The 18,144-nt window shown below is 37.2% G+C and overlaps 1 protein-coding gene across 1 annotated transcript in view; it reads left to right on the top strand.

Moving 5' to 3' along the window:
• The window catches only part of ENPP1 (ectonucleotide pyrophosphatase/phosphodiesterase 1), a gene marked incomplete at its 5' end in the record, with an annotated part of 56,248 nt that overhangs the window by 31,526 nt on the left and 6,578 nt on the right, over positions 1 to 18,144 (top strand). The window contains 11 exons of the mRNA XM_080342975.1: positions 118 to 183; positions 494 to 566; positions 2,633 to 2,741; positions 3,907 to 4,038; positions 5,626 to 5,657; positions 6,750 to 6,877; positions 7,943 to 8,012; positions 11,308 to 11,395; positions 14,430 to 14,605; positions 15,123 to 15,174; positions 17,814 to 17,968. Coding sequence (XP_080199101.1) covers positions 118 to 183; positions 494 to 566; positions 2,633 to 2,741; positions 3,907 to 4,038; positions 5,626 to 5,657; positions 6,750 to 6,877; positions 7,943 to 8,012; positions 11,308 to 11,395; positions 14,430 to 14,605; positions 15,123 to 15,174; positions 17,814 to 17,968 — 1,081 coding nt within the window. The remainder of the gene's footprint in view (positions 1 to 117; positions 184 to 493; positions 567 to 2,632; positions 2,742 to 3,906; positions 4,039 to 5,625; positions 5,658 to 6,749; positions 6,878 to 7,942; positions 8,013 to 11,307; positions 11,396 to 14,429; positions 14,606 to 15,122; positions 15,175 to 17,813; positions 17,969 to 18,144) is intronic.

Raw genomic sequence — 18,144 nt, forward strand, 5'->3', positions numbered from 1 at the left:
GCATCCAGTTGAATTCTGTTTTCTCTGCTAAAATGCATTGATTTTTGTAATGGGTGACTGAAATTTTTTAGCTGTTGAACATACATGGCTGGTTGATATTGTGTTGTTCCGATACAGCTCAATCCCCTTTGAAGAAAGGGTGATGACTGTTCTTCGCTGGCTGCAGTTACCTGAAGATAAAAGGTAGGTATATAGTTGCAAGTATAAGTTCCTGTTTGAGTGGTATTACAATTAATTGCTTTGTAAATATGATTTCTGTTTTAAACAATATCTCATGCATTATTCTAGCAATATTAAAATATTATTTAATGGAAGCCTGTTTCTGTGACTGAAACCCGTTTTGTTGTTACGTTTCTCTATTTCTCTTTAATGTGGCCTTCCTCTGAATATCAGAGTTGTTTCTAATATATGATGTCCGTTGTTGAAATATAATATCTTCAAACTGTCTTAACGTGTATGTAAAATATTACATTTTTGGTACTGTTTGATATAGACCACACTTTTACACTCTGTATTTAGAAGAACCAGATTCCTCAGGCCATAGATTTGGACCAGTAAGCAGCGGAGTAAGTAGTTTTATAGTTTATTGTTTTTTTTGTTTAATATGAAGCTTTGCTCTGACTCTATAATAAATTTCCATAATTTGTGTTAGATTAACCAAGACCATGTTCAGTGTGCTTATTAGAAAAAAAAAAAAAAACAAAAACAGTAGACAGCCCATCCATAATTAACATTGCTACAAAGCATGTAACAAACAGACTATTTATTAAGCACAATTTTTATTTTATTTATTTCGATAACTTTTAAATTGCTGAGGCATGTTTGGGTATGTCCTGTATGTATTTTTATCTGCTCCTGCTAATTCCTTGTGTTGATTTGGGGTGAGGGAGGTCAGAAAGTTCACGTGATTTCAATTTAGCAAGAACAAAGTTTTTGTAGTGGTGGTTAAGTATTCATGTTATAATTGTCATGCATTTTTCCCCAGTCTCTGTGCAAATTTGAGATGACTATTGGTCTTATCTCCCTGCAATTAGATTTTATGCCTTCTTGGAAAGAGTCATGAAAGGCATGTTCACCCTATCACAGTCTGTGAGGTATCTAATATATAAATAAAACTCTTTAGGACTGCTTCTGTTTTCAAAAGTGCTAAATAGCTTTACATTTTAACAAACCCAAGTGAAAAATGCAAAGGAAAAAGCCCTTGGAAATTCAGGAACCCTGTAAAATTCTCCTGTTTTAAATGATCAGGAAGTCTAGGCATCATAACTATGTGTTTAACCTCAGTGGTGCAGCAGTAAAAAGCTTTTACCAGTTTCTCTTGAGGTGTGAGCTGTTCCTAGTCCTGTAAGGAACTCTATAAGATGAATGTAAGTGCTCAGGGAAGTAGGAGACAACTAATTGGAACTGCAGTATAGGAAGTGTTTGTAAATTGATTATCCTTTTCTGTGGATAATAAGTGGATCTGTGTGTCAGGAATGTTCTGGAGAGAAAGACCATGAGGGTTGTACAGAGCCTCTCCAGGACCATTCATCTTATGTATAAGGTAGCTTATACAAGTAGTTCAATGAGGTAACAGAATGAATTTTAAATTACTTTTGTTGTTGTTGTTGTTGTTGTTGTTTGTTTGTTTATTTAGTAACTATTCAAAAGTAGCCCCCAGTGGCTGCACCTGCACAAGTGAGCTTGAATGCCAGACCCCTGATCACAAACAGTGCTAGACTGGTAGCTTGTTCTTTGGCTTTTTCAGTCCCTTTCAACTAGTTTGTTCTGAGACTAATATCCAGTCACAATGTCAAGGGCAGTTTGCTCCAGGGACTCTCCCAACAGATATTTTGAGGGAGAGTCCTACAGGCTTTGTTTTCTCTGTTTTCCTCAGACCTCTGGTACTATCCCATCAGCATCTGCACCCTTAGGCATTCCCTGTTGTCCTTGGTTGTGCCTCTGGTAATGCAGCAGGCATCCTTAATTTAATACTTTAAAAGCAGCCTCACTGATTATAATCTGTTGGTGTGTTTGGTCTATGTGAGTGTGTCTTTTTTTTTTTCTTTTTTTTTTTTTTTTTTTTACGGTCTTCAACTGAAATAACATAAAAATGTGTAGCTGTGTCTTGGGACAGTGTGGGGCCCAGAAAAAAGTGGCACCTGGAGTTGTATAGTGTAGATATAGCTAGTCTTCTGCAGAGGGAGTTAGCTCTCAGCAGTGCATGTGCTGGGCAGTCTGTAGGCTCCTGGTTTTATTTAGCAGTATAGGTGTACCTGTTGAGTCCATCCTCAGTAGATATAAATTCCATGCATCTTAAGGGTGTACAACAGAAGTAGGAAAAGGCAAAAAGCAGGTGTAATGGGGTATTGAGAATGCTTTAAGTCTCCTGTCCTCACAATTCCTCCTGTTAGTGTGTGCTATATGTGCTTCCTGTCATGAGTTTGAGGGTTACCACACAATTTTAGGTCTCTTGTGTCCTTCCATTTATGTCTGGACTGTGTCTAGAATTGAGTGGTCTATAAGGAGAGCGCCTTATTCTTTAATAGCATATGCTGTTACAGTTTAAATTTATTCACTTTCCCTAGAAATAAATTCTGTTTTTAATTAAAGTGATTAGCACTTACTTTACATTCCTGTTCTTGTCCTGCAGGTCATTGTGGCGTTACAGAGAGTGGACAACATAGTAGGGATACTGATGGATGGTCTCAAGCAAATGAACTTGCATAAATGCCTGAACATTATTTTTATATCAGATCATGGTAAATTCAATTATTATAAAATATATTGGGATTTTGAAGAGCTGTTTTTATAAAGTAATATTCTGAGTTTATACTTGCACGTTTCTGACAAGGTTAATGAAGCAGCTAGTGGCTAGAAATTGTTTTATATTATCAAGATGATGTAAGAGATAATCAGTGTAGGTGAGAATCAGACTATTTTATGGGAGGGAAGAAGTGGAGAACATAGGGAGGGATTAAATATTTTTCATATTTTATTCTTAACTCCTCTTGTGATCATTACCAGCTGATAAAAAGAAATAGAGTAAAAAATGTTAATTGTAAATAAATAGGTTTAATTTTATTATGTCTTTTAACTATGCTACTCAGCAATATTTAGCAAATTGCTGAATAAGTGAAAATACAGACCAAATCTTCCTTTCAGTGATCAGTTCCGTGTCTACTATTAGAAGGCTCTGAATATGAATCCGTAATTTATTTCTGTAATAGCTTTTCTATGTTTCTGGAATTACTTCTGTAAAAAGTTCTGTATTTTACCACTATTTTTTTCCTGCTTCTTTTCCTGATGAACAAAAGATAAGAACACTTCTGTGCAGCACAAAATTGAGCTGCAGAACTCATTGCCACCAGAAATGATCCAAGCCGAATATCTACACAGGTTTAAAAAATAATTATAAAATTAATGAAGGGTAAACCTGTCAAGAATTATTAAAAGAAAGAGTTCAAATGCTATATGCTACTCAAATCCCCTTGACTTCTGGAAAGTGATAAGGAACTCTGGGAGGAAGATCAGTTCATAGTTGCTGTGCTTATTTGGTATTTCTTTAGACATGTTGCTGAACATTATTAGGTAGGATATTGGGCTAAATGAATATTTGGTCTGACCATTACAACTGTTCTTAGGCTCATGAGATTTCATTCCCTTCAGAGAAGAAAACTTGTCTGTTTATGGAATTGGAGTGTCTAGGCTGAGGAAATGGCTGTGTGTTTCTGTATAATCTTTTGTTTCCTTCCATACATGAGTATTGTGATCTTCTTGGATCAGATGTCTTGGAGTTACTGATAAAAAGACCCAAGAAATTACACTTCTGACTTCTACAACTTAAGTTACATGTCTCCTCAGCAAGGCTACTCAACATTAATACTCCCATTTTTAAATACATATATATTTTTTTTCCTTTTGCAGGGATGGAAGCAGGGAGCTGCAGAAAAACAGCATATCTGAACAGTTATCTGGACGATGTTCAAGGGTTCACACTAGTACCTGGTCCTGCAGCTCGCCTAAGACCTAATAATGTTCCAGATGAGTATTTCTCTTGTATGTAATTGCCAAACTAATTTTTGTTACTCAGTTATATGCTTTTGTACTTATGAATACAAACTTGGGATCCAAATATTCCATTGGTAAACTTGAGTGAGGGTCAACTAGGGACAACCTGGATAATAATGAAGAGGAAATACTGAGTAGTGCACCTGTGTTTTTAGATATTTGATTTCGCAGGTCTGAAAGTGTATTTTAATCCTACAGATTGCTTTTGTGGGCTGCCTCAGAGTGACTAACTGCAAATGTTCTTGCCTTGTGAATGGCATTCCTTTGAATCAGATCTTTGGTGCTCAAGCCCTCAAATCCCTCACTCATTTCTCACCTAATTTCTGGATTTACCTCTCTTGAAGGAATGTTAGATTATTACTATCTTTTACATACTATTTTATGAGTATTGTATTTCCTAGTTGTTAAAGAATGGCCCAATGGCCTGACAGCAGTTGAGTAAACTGCAAACAAAGTAGTAAAAACCAAACAAATAAGGTAATAAACCTGAGTAAAAAAAAATCAATGAATGCTTACAAAGTTTAAACTTTGACTTATTATCTAGTCTCATTTTAGGTGGACATTGAATGCCTGCAGTTTCTGGCACTTTTTGGTGTTGAATGCAGGTGTTTCCTTCATGTTTCATAGTAGTTGTTGTTTGCGGTGTGTGGGTTTTTTTTTTCCTTTTTTTTTTCTTTTCCCCCCTATATAGATTATTGTTCTCCATGCCCTTTAAAACTTGCAGGCCTCAACCTCAGTGACTTTAAGTCCTGTTTACTTCATTGTTTGATGCTATTCTAAACTGTGTTAAATGTTTCCTTGGGGAACATGAGAGTCAAATGCAGGTCCAGGTTCTCCCTGGAGAAACAAGTTCAGGAAGAAGAAACGCAGAGTATCTCCTACTTTTGACACGTACACAGTTTTCATGAAATAGCACGCCTTTCTTTGTAGCACTGCATGTACAGGTGCAGGAATTATTAATGGTTCCCCTGCCAGCGTAATCCTTTACTTATTTTAGTCAAACTTTGGGTATTGGACTCAAGGCAGAGTAACTGTGTGAAATGTAATGGGCCTGTGTTATACAAAATGTCAGACTAAATGATGTAATGGTCCCTTTTGGCTTGAGTCTAAGCATCTGAAATCTTAGCCAGCTTGCACTTGGCAGTCTTTCTAAGGGATGCTTGCCAGATAAATCGGCTGTCCTGATAGCTGCATTTGTTTCTTTTTCCTTGTAAGTTTATTAGCAAGCAGGAAAAAATCCAGCTTGATAAGTATAGCGTTTAGTTGCCTCTTTTGTAAAAACTTACTTCTCAGATTATTTTTCTAACTGTGGTAATATAGTTTAAAATTTTAAAGCTGTAAATAAGTAAGCAAGGGGAGGAGAGACTGAAATAAAATTTCATAAAAGCAATAGCATTACAGTTTAATGATTGTTTTGCTCCTTATAGTTTTCATTCTGGAAAAACAATTTCTTCTATCCAGAATTTTTTTTTTTTTTAAACTAAGCTAATTATATTACATGATGGGAATGCTTTCGTTTTACATCTGTTTCTTTTTTTAACTTAGGTGACTAATTCTTACATATGATTCTTCCAGTTAATTATGAAGGTGTTGTCAGAAACCTCACAGTAAGTGCTGTCTTATATCTTGTTCTAGTTTAATTTCTGCTGACATTTATAGGTATTTTATAGCATCAGATGTTTGCTGAGCTACTTACATAGCATCTGGACTTTGAATCACTGACCTTCTGTAATCTATACAGTCAACAACAACAACAAAAGCAGTTCCACACAGGGGAAGGGAAGGTGTCATATGGATATCTGTGGTTGTGCATTAACTAAGGTTTTGTGTTAATTTCTTTTCACTGACTCTTACCTAGTACTGGATCATGTTACTGTTCAAACTAGAGAGCTTGTCTATCTGGACCATGCTGGCTAAGGGCCAAGTCAGTGTAAAGCTCAGCTCTGTTTTCTGGACAAGCATAAGATTTTCTTGTTCACACCTTTTTGATGAACAGCTTTGAGAAAAGCTAGAAGTGACCAAAAAGAATAACCTAAGGAATGCACTTCTGTGCTCCATACCTGGCTTTTGTTCTCATCCCTGTACCACAGTCTGTTTGCCTCTCAGTTGTGCAGACATCGCTGTCGGTCAGAACTGTGCTGTTTGTATAGATGACTTCACTATTCAAATATTCCAGTATTACAGTAGAGGGGTTTTTTGGTTTTGGTTTTGTTTGTTTGTTTTCTTTAAATCATTAATGGATCTTAGTTGGTGGGAAAAATCTATTTGTTCCCCAAGTGACCACTCTTTGAATGTCTGTTACTTTCTTTGTTACAGACCTGTAGAATTATTGCATTCCTACCATGTATCACCATGTTCATATCTCAGTGTAATTCTTTATTAATTTTAAGCAGTGCTGTTTGGGTCTGTACAATTGTAGGCTGTAAGGGGGGGGAAAAAAAGGAGTAAGTTATGTCCATAATCTAATATAAATATTCTTTGAATAACTACTGAATGCAAACCCACTCAGTATTTGTTATTTAAATGGTTATGAATATTTATGTCCCAGACCAGATGACTCCAAGCCTGATGGAGTCCCATTGTTCTTAGTGGAAGCTATTGCTGACCCTTTGCAATTGAAGTACTTTTTAAGAACTGTGCATGACATATGCAAAATCTTGGTGAAATGTACCTTTTATCTTGTAATTTAAACATTTCAGTGCATAGAACCGAATCAGCCTTTCAAAGCTTACATGAAACATCTGCTACCCAAGCGTTTCCATTATTCCTATAACGACCGGATTGAACCATTGCACTTTTATTTAGAGTCCCAGTGGCAGCTTGCTAGGTAAGTTTCAGTTTTCAGTACTTGCTAAACAGCAAATAACTTCTTTTCTCATAGCTTTTCTCTCCCAGTTGCTTAGAGTTCAGTGGTAGCTATTGAAGCCTGGTATTATTGTTTGTCATAGCAAAAGGACAGTGCAAAGAAACAAAATGTGCTTTTCTCTACAGTTTTTGCTGGCCTAAGGAGGTTCAATTCTAAACTGGCAGCTATAGGTACTCTCCCTGCTGACTATGCAGGTGGTGGCAGGTGTTGTGACACAAATGTTAGAAACTAAGGTCCCCTTTGTCAGCTACTTGAGCACATCTTGCCATGCTTTACGAATTTCCAGTGAGTCATGAAAGCTAAGCATGCGCATAACTACTCAGTTGCCTCAGTCTTGTGAACAATCCACTGGTGTATATTGAACTTACTGGGCCCACTATTGTTAATTACCTTACATGTTCTGACCAGTGAATTTAAAACTCCCAGAATAATGGCATTTGTTCTCATAATATGATTTTGAACAGGTCTGTGATACTCCAGGGCTTTCATCATCAAAGAGTTTTTCAGTCCATGTATTCAGTAAGTCCTGTTGTATAACACCATAAACATATGCAAGTCATGCAAATAGGGTTTGGGTTACTAGAACTGTATACATTTAAATAATACGTATGGACCTGGCATATGTTGGATATTTGTTTTTATTAGACTGTAAGATGCCCAGCTGAATGCTCTAAATTAATTTGTGTTCTTATTAAAAAAAAACCCCAAACAACACATCTCAAGAACCTACTTACACAGAGTACTGTAAAGTTCTGTTACTCAAATGACAGTGCAGTGAGAATCTGTTGACCTGAGAACATACATTTTGTTCATACATCATCTGATATTTGACTTTAACTCTGTACACTTGAGAATTGCAAAAGGACAACATTTGCAGAGAAAACTATTATTCTGATTTAAAGGCATTCTCTTCCAGAGCTTAAGACTTTCTGTTACCTATGGACAAGCCTCTAAGAATGTCTGAATGTATTTTATGCTGATATGATTTGTAAAGTGTGAGTTATATAAACTGTGAATTTCTAATAGGAAACCACTTGAGATTAAAACCTGCATAGGTGGATTCCATGGCTCAGACAATCGCTTCCCCAGTATGCAGGTGAGACTTCTGTTAGCTCTTATTTTTAGCTCCTTATGTTTCTGAATATTGTGTTTGCTAGGTGTTGAGAGTTGTTTAAGATCTATGACACTATTCCATCTGCAATTAGAGAAATCAAGCATTTGTAGGAATGCTATTGTAACATGCTGGGTAACCCACACAGGGTGGGATTCCATTGTCGTAAAAGTTGGGCAAAAACCCAACAGGACTTACCCCAGAGATTTCACTGTGCTGTAAGGGTATAAAGTTGTGCCAAGTTTTGTTGCTGTAACATTAAAAGCAGGAAAACAGAAAACTTATCAAATCCTCGAATACAGGAGTTGTGGATCTTAAGAGAATTCAGCTTGTAAGGGACCTTGAGATTTCTCTAGTGCCACTTCCAATTCGAAACAGAGTCAGCTGTGAGATCAGACCAGGTTGTTCAGGGTTTTATGCAGTGTGTCTTCGAAACTGCCAAGGGCAGAGGCTCCACAACTTCTAACCAACCCGTTCCACTGCCTGACTGTCCTCATGGTGTAAATGCCTTTATTTATAGCCAGCCAGAACCTTTCTTGTTTCAGTTTATGCCTGTTGTCTCTCTGCCTTGTGCTGTGTAACACTCAAGAGCACAGCTCTTTCTCCTTGGTGACCTCATTGCAGGTCCTGGGGGTCTGCTGTTAGGTCCACCTGAAGCAGTCTCTGCTCCGTGCTGAACAAGCCCTGTTCTTCCTCACAGGGCAAGAACTTCAGCCCCCAACCTCCATGGAGTCCTTTGCTGAATTAATGATTATTCCTTGGTGCCGTTCTTATGTTGGAGGAGCAGTATCCCAATGTGGCCTAAAGAAAAGCTGAGTAGAGAGGGACAATCCCTTCTCTTGGCCTGCTGGCTGAGCTGCTCTTTATGCACATGGGATGCTGTTGGCCACCTTTGCTGCCAGGGTGTGCTGCTGGCTCATATTCAGCTTGCTGTCCACTGTGTCACCCAGGTCCTTGCAAGCAACGTTGTTCCCTAGCCAGCCAGCCCATTGTCTGTAAGGCTAGTTCATTCTTGGCTTTCTGGGTTGCCTACAAACAGAAGTAACAGGCTTAAACTGCAATAAAGAAGAGTTTATTTGGCTATTAGAAAACTTCTTTTTTCTTACCTTTAATGAATACAAAAGTTTGCCCTAGAAGTCTGTGGAGCTTCCCCCACAGGAAATACCTAATGACTGTTGTCAGACAAGTATCTCTTAGAAGCAGCATAATTATTTTTTATTATATTTTGCAAAAGTTGACTAAATGATTTCCCACCTCTATAATGTTCTGAGCTAGTCTGTTCAGGAGAGAGCATGTCAGTCATATTTATAATGAGGAGAATCCTGAAATTCTTCCCTTTAATGAGAAATGTGAAGGAATCATAGGGAAACATGAAATCAGATCGTTAGCTCCATCTAATTTGGGAAAGTTACTTAACCCATCGTCTGCTTTAGTTTCTACTATCAATAAAATGAAAGGCAGTACTCTTCATTTCAAAAAGTTTTTTTTCAGGATAAAATACACTAACAGTTGTGAGGTATTTGGTACTATTACAGTGAGTATGTGTAAACACACCTATAGAGAACCATGAATTAAAAAAATTATTGAGAACACGTTTTATGAAAAGACCAACATAGTCCATGTAAAGCACAGATTTCTCTTAAAAACCTTGTTTTTAATGTCTTGTAGAATTATGTAGTGTTGGCATCAAACTTTCTTAAAACATGTTAACCAAAAACTGTGTTAATTTTGTATTGGTTTACCTTTCCAGGCGTACTCTTTTTCCCCAATATGACAATGGAAAACCTGTTGATAGGGTACCTAGAAAGGTGTTACAACCAGCAAGGCCACGCAATGCCAAATGCCCACTTAGGATATTCTCTTTCTGCTACAGTTTGACTCTATAATTTTTTTTTTTTTTCAGTAGGTTGACTCTGTTCAAACTTTTTGCCAGATTTGGAATTGTCAGTAGCATCCCTAATTGGTTTTGTAACAGATATAATTTATCCTTTTGTGGCTAACTTTATAGCAGCATGAATTTAATGCTCTGTAATTACCTTGTTCAACAGAAAAGAAAGGTAGCATGTTCCTGCCTCATGTGGTTCAAATTAGGCTTGTTGAGTACATAATTAGTTTACAGATTTTAGTATCAACAATTGCAGAATGACAGCCTGTGTTATGCTTTAATCTCAAAAAAAAGAAATTAAAGTTGACTTTTTAGCCTCTATTTTTTGCCACACAGCTATGAAATCTGAGACAGTTATGTTGTTTGCAAAGAGCTTTGAGATCTTACCCAGGAAGATGTTACAGAGTGTGAAGCATCCATCACTCATTCAGTATCTTGATACTATGGATGGGTGCAGTCTGTTTCACTTCATTAAAAATAAGCTGAATATCTCAGCATAAGTTTAAAAACGATTTTTTTTTGGCAGCAGTTAAGTTTAAGCATTTGCTGCCCTTGACTCCTTGTTCTTACTCCTGCAACAACCCCCATTCTAGGTTAGTGTAAGCTTTGCGTTGCTGCAGTGTTAAGTAGGTCAGGCAACTGAACCAGAAGGAAAAGAGCAAGCAGGAAAAAAGGTGGTGCTTGGCTTGTTGTGTATGTGTTGGGTTTTGTTTTGTTGGCTGGTTTGTTTTTTGTTGGTTTTTGTTTGTGGGTTTTTTTGTGTGTGTGTGTGATTTTTTTGTTTGTTTGTTTGGGGTTTTTTGGGGGTTGTTTTTTGTTTTTTTGGAGCTTGCTGCATTGCTGGATCAGTTTCACAGTATGGCTACACAATGGCTTGTGCAGGTAGAGCTCAGGAAGTGGTACAAGGAGAACAGCTGCAAACCAGGCACAAAAGACTATGATCGTGCCATTGCTTCAGCCATTTAAAACATTGCTACCAATGGCTGGTTTTATAGCCTTAAATCAAAAGCTTCCAAATTGTTTTCAGGGCATGAAATGTGATGGTTATTTTGGCTCAACATTGCCATTAAATCTCTTAAGAAAATGAATTTAACTCCTTAAAAAGCAGAGAAGAGCAAGGGACTTCATAAATGTCTAAAGACAAATTTTTAAAGGCAATAATAAGACAGGATTTAGTTTCTTAAGACTCTTTTACTACTTTTAAAATTATTCTTGTACATATACCTTTTTTTTTTTTCTTTTTTTTTTTTAAGAAAAAACATGCTTTTGACTTGATCCATACTATGTTGGTAAAGATTAAATTCTTGGAAGAAAATGCCCTCTGAGAATAAAGATATTTTCCATTTCAACTTGTCTTAAATAGATGTCCACTTTACTTTTCTCTGTAAATCCTAGGCTATCTTTATTGGCTTTGGACCAGGATTCAAGTTTCGTACTCAAGTTGATCCATTTGAAAACATTGAAGTATATAATTTAATGTGTGGTAAGTACAACTGATGGGGGTCATTTTTGTGCAGCAAAATATAATATTTTCAGGTGTTGTAAATAGTCTAGTAACAGTTTAAGTGTCCTTAGAAATTTGTCTCTAAGACTTGCTGCTGATTTTCACAAATTAAAACGGCGGGGTTTGTTTGTTTTGGTTTGTTTGTTTTGGTTTGTTTGTTTTGGTTTGTTTGTTTTGGTTTGTTTGTTTTGGTTTGTTTTTCCCCTGAGAAAAGTCTGTCTTGTAAACTAACAGCTGTTTAGGATCTACTGGTCAGTCCACATTGTATTTCTCCTTTCCACTGGTCACTCTGTGTGTTCCTCTGGCTGCTCCAGAGCTGCTGCTTTGACTCACCACAACTAAAACTGACTATTTCACAACCTCTCTACTGTCAAGAAGAAGGGATATTTCTCTCTTGTGTCTGACTAGTGGCTTTATCAGATTAATCGCTCAGTTGACCTTATTCGGGCAGAACAATAAAGAAAAGCATAGTAATGGATATAGGTGCGGCTGCCGGGCACCTCATTTCCAGAAAGTCAAGTCAGTTACCACCTCTGCTTTTCATGCACTTGAACAATCTCTTGTATTTTGTCGTGTGTTTTCTTAGTTGTTGTTTTCATTTATCATATTTTTAATCTTAGTTACTTGACATAAATATGTTTGTAATTCAGATAATATTTAGATTTGGTTGTTTATTTACTTGATTCTTATAATAAACCTCCTCCCAAATTCATCATTGTACGTGTCACTTTTTTAATTTATGTATTGTCTCTTAATACTAGATTTGGCTGTTTCCCTGTCCATTCTCAACAGATGTCTGAAATACCAAAAAAAGAGTTTTTGGTCTTTTAACGGACTGTAACTGTCTTGTTAGTCTGTAATCCCATTGCTTTGGAGTCTCACTCTAGAGTTGTCTCTGCAATAGTTAGGTTTCCTGTTTCTCACCCCTCTGTGGTGTGACTCTAGAATTCAGTTGTTTTCAGTTCCATATCAGTTTCTGTATCTGAGGATCACAGCCTGCTCCATACAGATATTGTTCACTTTATTTTCTGACACTGTACAGTACCCTCCGTTAGAGCAGTCCTTGTGGCCCTTTTTCTCTCTTTCAAACACAATGTTACTGTGACTCCTTTTTCCTTTATCCCTTCTTCATTCAGTATTTAATGGTTTCTCCAGAAATCTATTGCTAGTTCTACCTCTTTCTGGTTATTTGTTCTGCTTGAGTTCTTCACCTGTTTTCCATTATTTCCTGCCTGCTTCTCTCCCTTGCCAGGACCTATACTTGCTCTAACATCTGCATCTGTGAGAGGCAAAGTGTTACCAAAGGGTTTGATCCAGAAAAGTCTTAACAGGAGCACTGCACATGTTTGAGATCAGTGGCGATGTTCAGGTATACCACATTTAAACCATGTGTTTAAATTCTTTGCTGGTATGGAGAACAGGCCATTGTCAGGAAGCATGTCTCTTGCAGGCTTATATGCTTTGTTGTCTTATGTCATGGCTCATCTTGAATCACCCTGTTGTTCCCCTGATCTGTTCTGTGTTTGCTGCATGGGAAGGGTAGAGTCCTTACTGGTATCTCAGTGAAGCAAGTTCAGTGACCGATCAGATGTTTTAAGCGCAGTCATTGAGGTCTAGGTTTCCTCTGTCCTGTATGGAAAGATATAGAAGTAAAGGATTGTGCAAAAGCCAACACATTAACTTTCAGATAGAAAATGAAGTGAGGTGAATTACTCAACCTTTTCCTTGCCCAGGGCTTGGGTGCCTTCTGGCATCTTCTTTCACTTGTTTTGAGCTCCAGCATTTATCATTGAGGTGTCCGACTGCACCTTCTTGCAAAGAGCAGCTGGAGAAGAGATACTGTCTCCCATTTGTCCAACATCTCAGCACTTAAAGTATGGGCACCAAATATGTACAACTAACTCTCCTGTCTGAATTTGGGAATTTCATCTCCTGTTTTCCAAGGCATTCAAATTGCCGGGCTTAGGGATTTCTGGGGTGTTGTGAATTTCTGGATATTCCACTTAAAATAATAGGAACATAACATGCAATTTAGCTGTTGAAGTGGGGACCTGAGTTCCGGGACTAGTTCTGATTTGTTTTTTCACTGCTTTTGTGATATATTTGTTGGAGGAGGAACTGCTAGGTTTAGAAAGGTTGTTTTATTCTTCTTTCCAAAGCAAAACAGCTTTATCTTCCATGTAGGAAAGGAAGTTCAGCTCTAACTATTGTCTTCTAGGTGAGTGATCTGGACACCAAGCTTTTGGATACAAGTGTGTCTCATCACTTGCTGTGTTTTGAAAACATCTTATTTCATAGATTCAGTATGAGTTAAGTGGAAGAATGACAAACCGATGAATGGTAGCCAGGATTAAGCATGAAATGGGGCTTGATCTATTCAGTGTTTTGAAGGTGACTGAAGTGTCTCTGAGCATTGATGGTAGGCAGCTTTTAGTTGTTTGAGTTACTTTAATGGCAGATATTTAGGTGTTTGTGGAGTAGGAATGTTTTTGTGGTTAGACTGCTTTTGGAATTTTGAAGCTTAACATTTTAGACTTATGTGACAAGCAGAAGCCTATGTTCTGTCTAGGTTCTTTTATGGCTTTACCCTTTAGTGATGCTTATTAGCTAAAGCTTATGTATCTGATTTCCAGATGATTTAAAAAAAAAATGCCCCCAAACTTATTCCCCAGAGCTTCAATGTTGCGTAGTCACTAGCGTCTGTGTTTGAGATTCCCATTCTGTCCTCAACCGCAATTTTAGATGCTGCAAGTTCATGTCCCCTCAAATGTAAGCCTCTGTCATGTTTTTGTGCTTGTTCTGTCTCTCTTTACAAGCAGACTAATACCATCCTGAGCCCTAGTTACGAACATCTGTGCTTCCTTTTAAAGGGGCTACATTGCTTTCCCTTTTGGGTGTTATGAGCACCAAGCAGTGCAGCTTTATTGACTCACCCATACTTGTAATCGCAATACAAACAGCAATGTATTACTATATTTCTCATCCTATTAATATCACTTAAATTCTTTCATAGATTTACTTAATTTGAAACCAGCCCCAAACAACGGAACTCATGGACGCCTAAACCATCTTTTAAGGAACCCGGTTTACACCCCCCGCCATCCCAAAGAAGTGAGCCATCCTTCTGAATGCTCTGTGGTGGGACAAAGAGCCTTTTCAGTGAGCCCTGGCTGCTCCTGCAGGACAGGAGTAAGTACTGCAGACACCTGTGTTGTATTCAGAGTGACACTCTGGATTCTCCAGTGTTTATCTTTAGCTCGTAGTTTTGCATTCCCCTATGACTGGTTTCAAAATCAAACCTTGCCTGCGGTTAGTGGATACTAGTCTGTATTTGTATATTCATTTCTGAAGTTTGCTTATATAAAGTCATATTGAGCTATGAAGAGCCTGGAAAACACCAGAGAAGCAAGCTTTGATGCAGAAAGCATTCATTTCTTGCTTGCTTTACTTAATCATGTTGCAGCTTCCCTTCTGTGAATGTTGTGTGCTTGGTCAGTGGTTTTTCAAGGCTGTAGATTTGCTTGTGGCATAAACAGTTTTTTCTATACATTCTCTATAGGCTGTTTCAAGTAGATGTCAATGACTTCTGTACAGGGATAATTTGTAAGGCAGATGTTATGTTTGGTACTTTAAGTGTAGTAGTGGCTCATAATATGTTTTGTGGAACACTTAATAGAATCTCACTGGTTTTGCTTTGTGATTACAGGACTTGCCAATAAGGGATTTTCATCAGCGTTTAAATCTCACTGAAACAGAAGGTAAGAACTTCAAATAGTAATATAAAATTATAACAAAAATGTAAGAATTACTAAATATAAGATATTTGTCCAAACTTCTGAGGAAATCTCAAGTACATCAGGTAAAAATTCTTTTAAATACTCACTGGGATGATAGTTCTGAGGCTTTCAAATACAGTCCAGCTGAACCATTTGTTCTCAAATAAATGTGTATTCTTGTATATGTGTCTTTATGGCACATGTATTATGTGATATTTTTGATTTTTCTAGCACTGAAGTAATGAGCATTCTGGAGTGGGAACAAAAAGCAAAGTATGGGAAAGTATCTGATAAGAAATCCCTGCAAATACGGCTATCACGATGGGAGCATACTTTTAATGAAACATAAGGGATATTTTACGTGGTCAAGTTGTTACATGCTCTTAAGCTGTTGCTTGTTTTACTTATACTCTCTTTCCATTCTTTGGACATACATAAGCCATGTTTGAGATGCAGTTTGCAAGGCTGTAGATGTGCTCATGACTTGTGAAACAAAATAAACTATTTTGAGCATGAAGCAGTTAAGACAATATGTAAATCATGAAAACTAAGTAAAAATCGAATGCAGTCCTTGGTGCTGATACCTTAAAAGATCAAATCACAATGCTTAGGCTGTCAGAAGAATAAACAGGCTGATAGAAACCTTGTCTCCTGTGTTTACATGAAACTTTTTCCTAATACAAGTAAATTCTGTATTTGATGACATCTCCCTGTAGCTCACTGCTAAGAACTGGACTTAAATGCCCATTACAGGCAGGATCGAGTACTTGCTGCTAATTTAAGGCATATTTTGTCCTGGCACAAAATGCAGAGAGAGCTTTCTTGAATGTTTTCCACTAGCAATGGGGCATCTTTTTAACACGTGTCCCAGAACCCTTTTCAAATAATTATTTCAGTATTGTAACACTTGTGAGAACAACAAAATGAAATTCGGTTAGTACAATGTGGTGTGCTTTCCCCTGAGCATGTAAGTGGTTTCACTGAAACACTCTGCTGATGTGTAGGTGAACACCCGAGTGCCTTGCTGAACCTGGCTTTGGGGAAATATGGCAAGGCCAGGTGCGTAACCTATTTCAGTTCTGTTTTGTAGAGATAGGAATTGAAAGCTTTCATCCTGCATTTTTTTTAAACAGTAGGATTTTGATTTGGATTATCAGAGCAACCTGCTTTAGCACTGGTCTTGATAGCAGTAGTTTCCTTATTAATTGTATGAATTAAGCACACATTAATTAGATGTAAAAAGCATTATCACAGATGAAAAGAATTCTTGTAACCAGCCTAGATGCTCCTTAAGGCTATTTAGAGTTTACTACTTAGCTATGTTTGCATATTCTCTCGTTGATTGTCATAACTTGACAGCCTGTAGGAACAACAGGATATAAACTGCATTTTTAGTTTTATGAAAAAAAATGTTGATTGTTTGCCTTTTCCCACATGGGTGAAGAAACAAATGTCATAATCTTGACATTTTTTTGTGTTGTGGAGTTACTGTGGAAAAAAGCTACAGCTTTCATTGCTCAATTTCTTTGTCCATTGAATACAGTTGCCTTGAAATTGTAGATCTACATAATTGTGGATGGTAGTGACCTATTTAATTCAAAATATACTTTGATGCCTTATTTATAATTCCAGTAATGTAATGATTGAAAATATTTGCATTTTCACTAGCAAAGTGAAATATTTAAAATATTTCCATGATGTGCTAGTTTTCCTCAGTTTTGATTTTACATCAGAGAATTTGATATTTGAAATGTTATTTTTGTTTGTTTCCAGTTGGCAAAAACTTACGTATTCGATGTTTTGATGAGATTGAAGTCTACCTTAGGGGTTAAAAACTGAAACTTTTCTGCTGACATCTCACTGCAGCAGATGTTTGCAAGAGCATGTGTTTCTTATTACTTTGTTAGTTTGTTTTCTTTAAATGGTTTTATCTCTAATTCTGTTGCTAATTCTGCTTTACTTCTCAACTTCTGCCTAATAACTCTAATAACTTACCTGCTGCTGATCTCACATAGCTTCTTTCTGATAAAGTTTTAAAGGAAAGTCTTCACTCTTCTGCTGGATGTGGCTGGTAAAAAGGCAGTGCCTTCAGCAAGGGTCTGCCAAAGCCCCTGTGCAGTATAATACATAAAAAACTTGGAGATATCTTTCTCTGTACACAAACTTTCCAAAGAGGTGTGGTCTGTGACAGAGATGGAGAAGGAAGGGTTTGTCACATTTGTTTATTTAGACTATATTTCTGAGTCATTAAATGTCACTTTTACATATGACTTTAAGTTTGCTTCTAAGTCTCCTCAGCAGATTTCAAATCACCACAATTGGCTCCTGTCCCATCTAAATGTTACATGGAAGCAGATGCCACATTACATGTTTAAATTGAAACATAAGGAGCTTGATTTGTATGGTATAAGTTTAAATAATTGCTTTATACTGGCCTTGTAATTTAATTTATTGCCTTAGTGTAGAAACTATACATTTGATATAAGAATGAAAATTTTTTTTGTTCCGTTACTGTGACTTCTCTGGCAATTGGAAATTGGGGCAGCCTTAGGTGTATAAAAGAGGAAGATGCTTAACAACCAGTACTGACTGAAGTGTAACAAGCACTCTTTCTGCTGCAGTTAAGAAGATAGAGCAGCTTACTTTGCCCTATGGACGGCCCAGGGTTCTGCAGAAGAGACATAATTACTGCCTTCTTTACCATGACCGCTATGTGAGTGGATACAGCAAGGACTACAGGATGTCTCTGTGGAGTGCGTACACTGTTAACAAAAATGTAAGTATACAAAGGAAGGTTAGAAGCAACCTTGAAAGATAAAAAGCTGGAATGTCGGTTATTCCTGAACGCTTCTTAAATCTGCTTGTATTATCTTGCAGAGAAATGTGTAGAACCACATGAGACAAAAAAGAGGAATTTTGTATGAGCTTTTCTTCACTTTCCTATATTAATAA

This window comes from Nesoenas mayeri, assembly GCF_963082525.1.
Source record: "Nesoenas mayeri genome assembly, chromosome: 3".
NCBI classification, from domain to species: Eukaryota; Metazoa; Chordata; class Aves; order Columbiformes; family Columbidae; genus Nesoenas; species Nesoenas mayeri.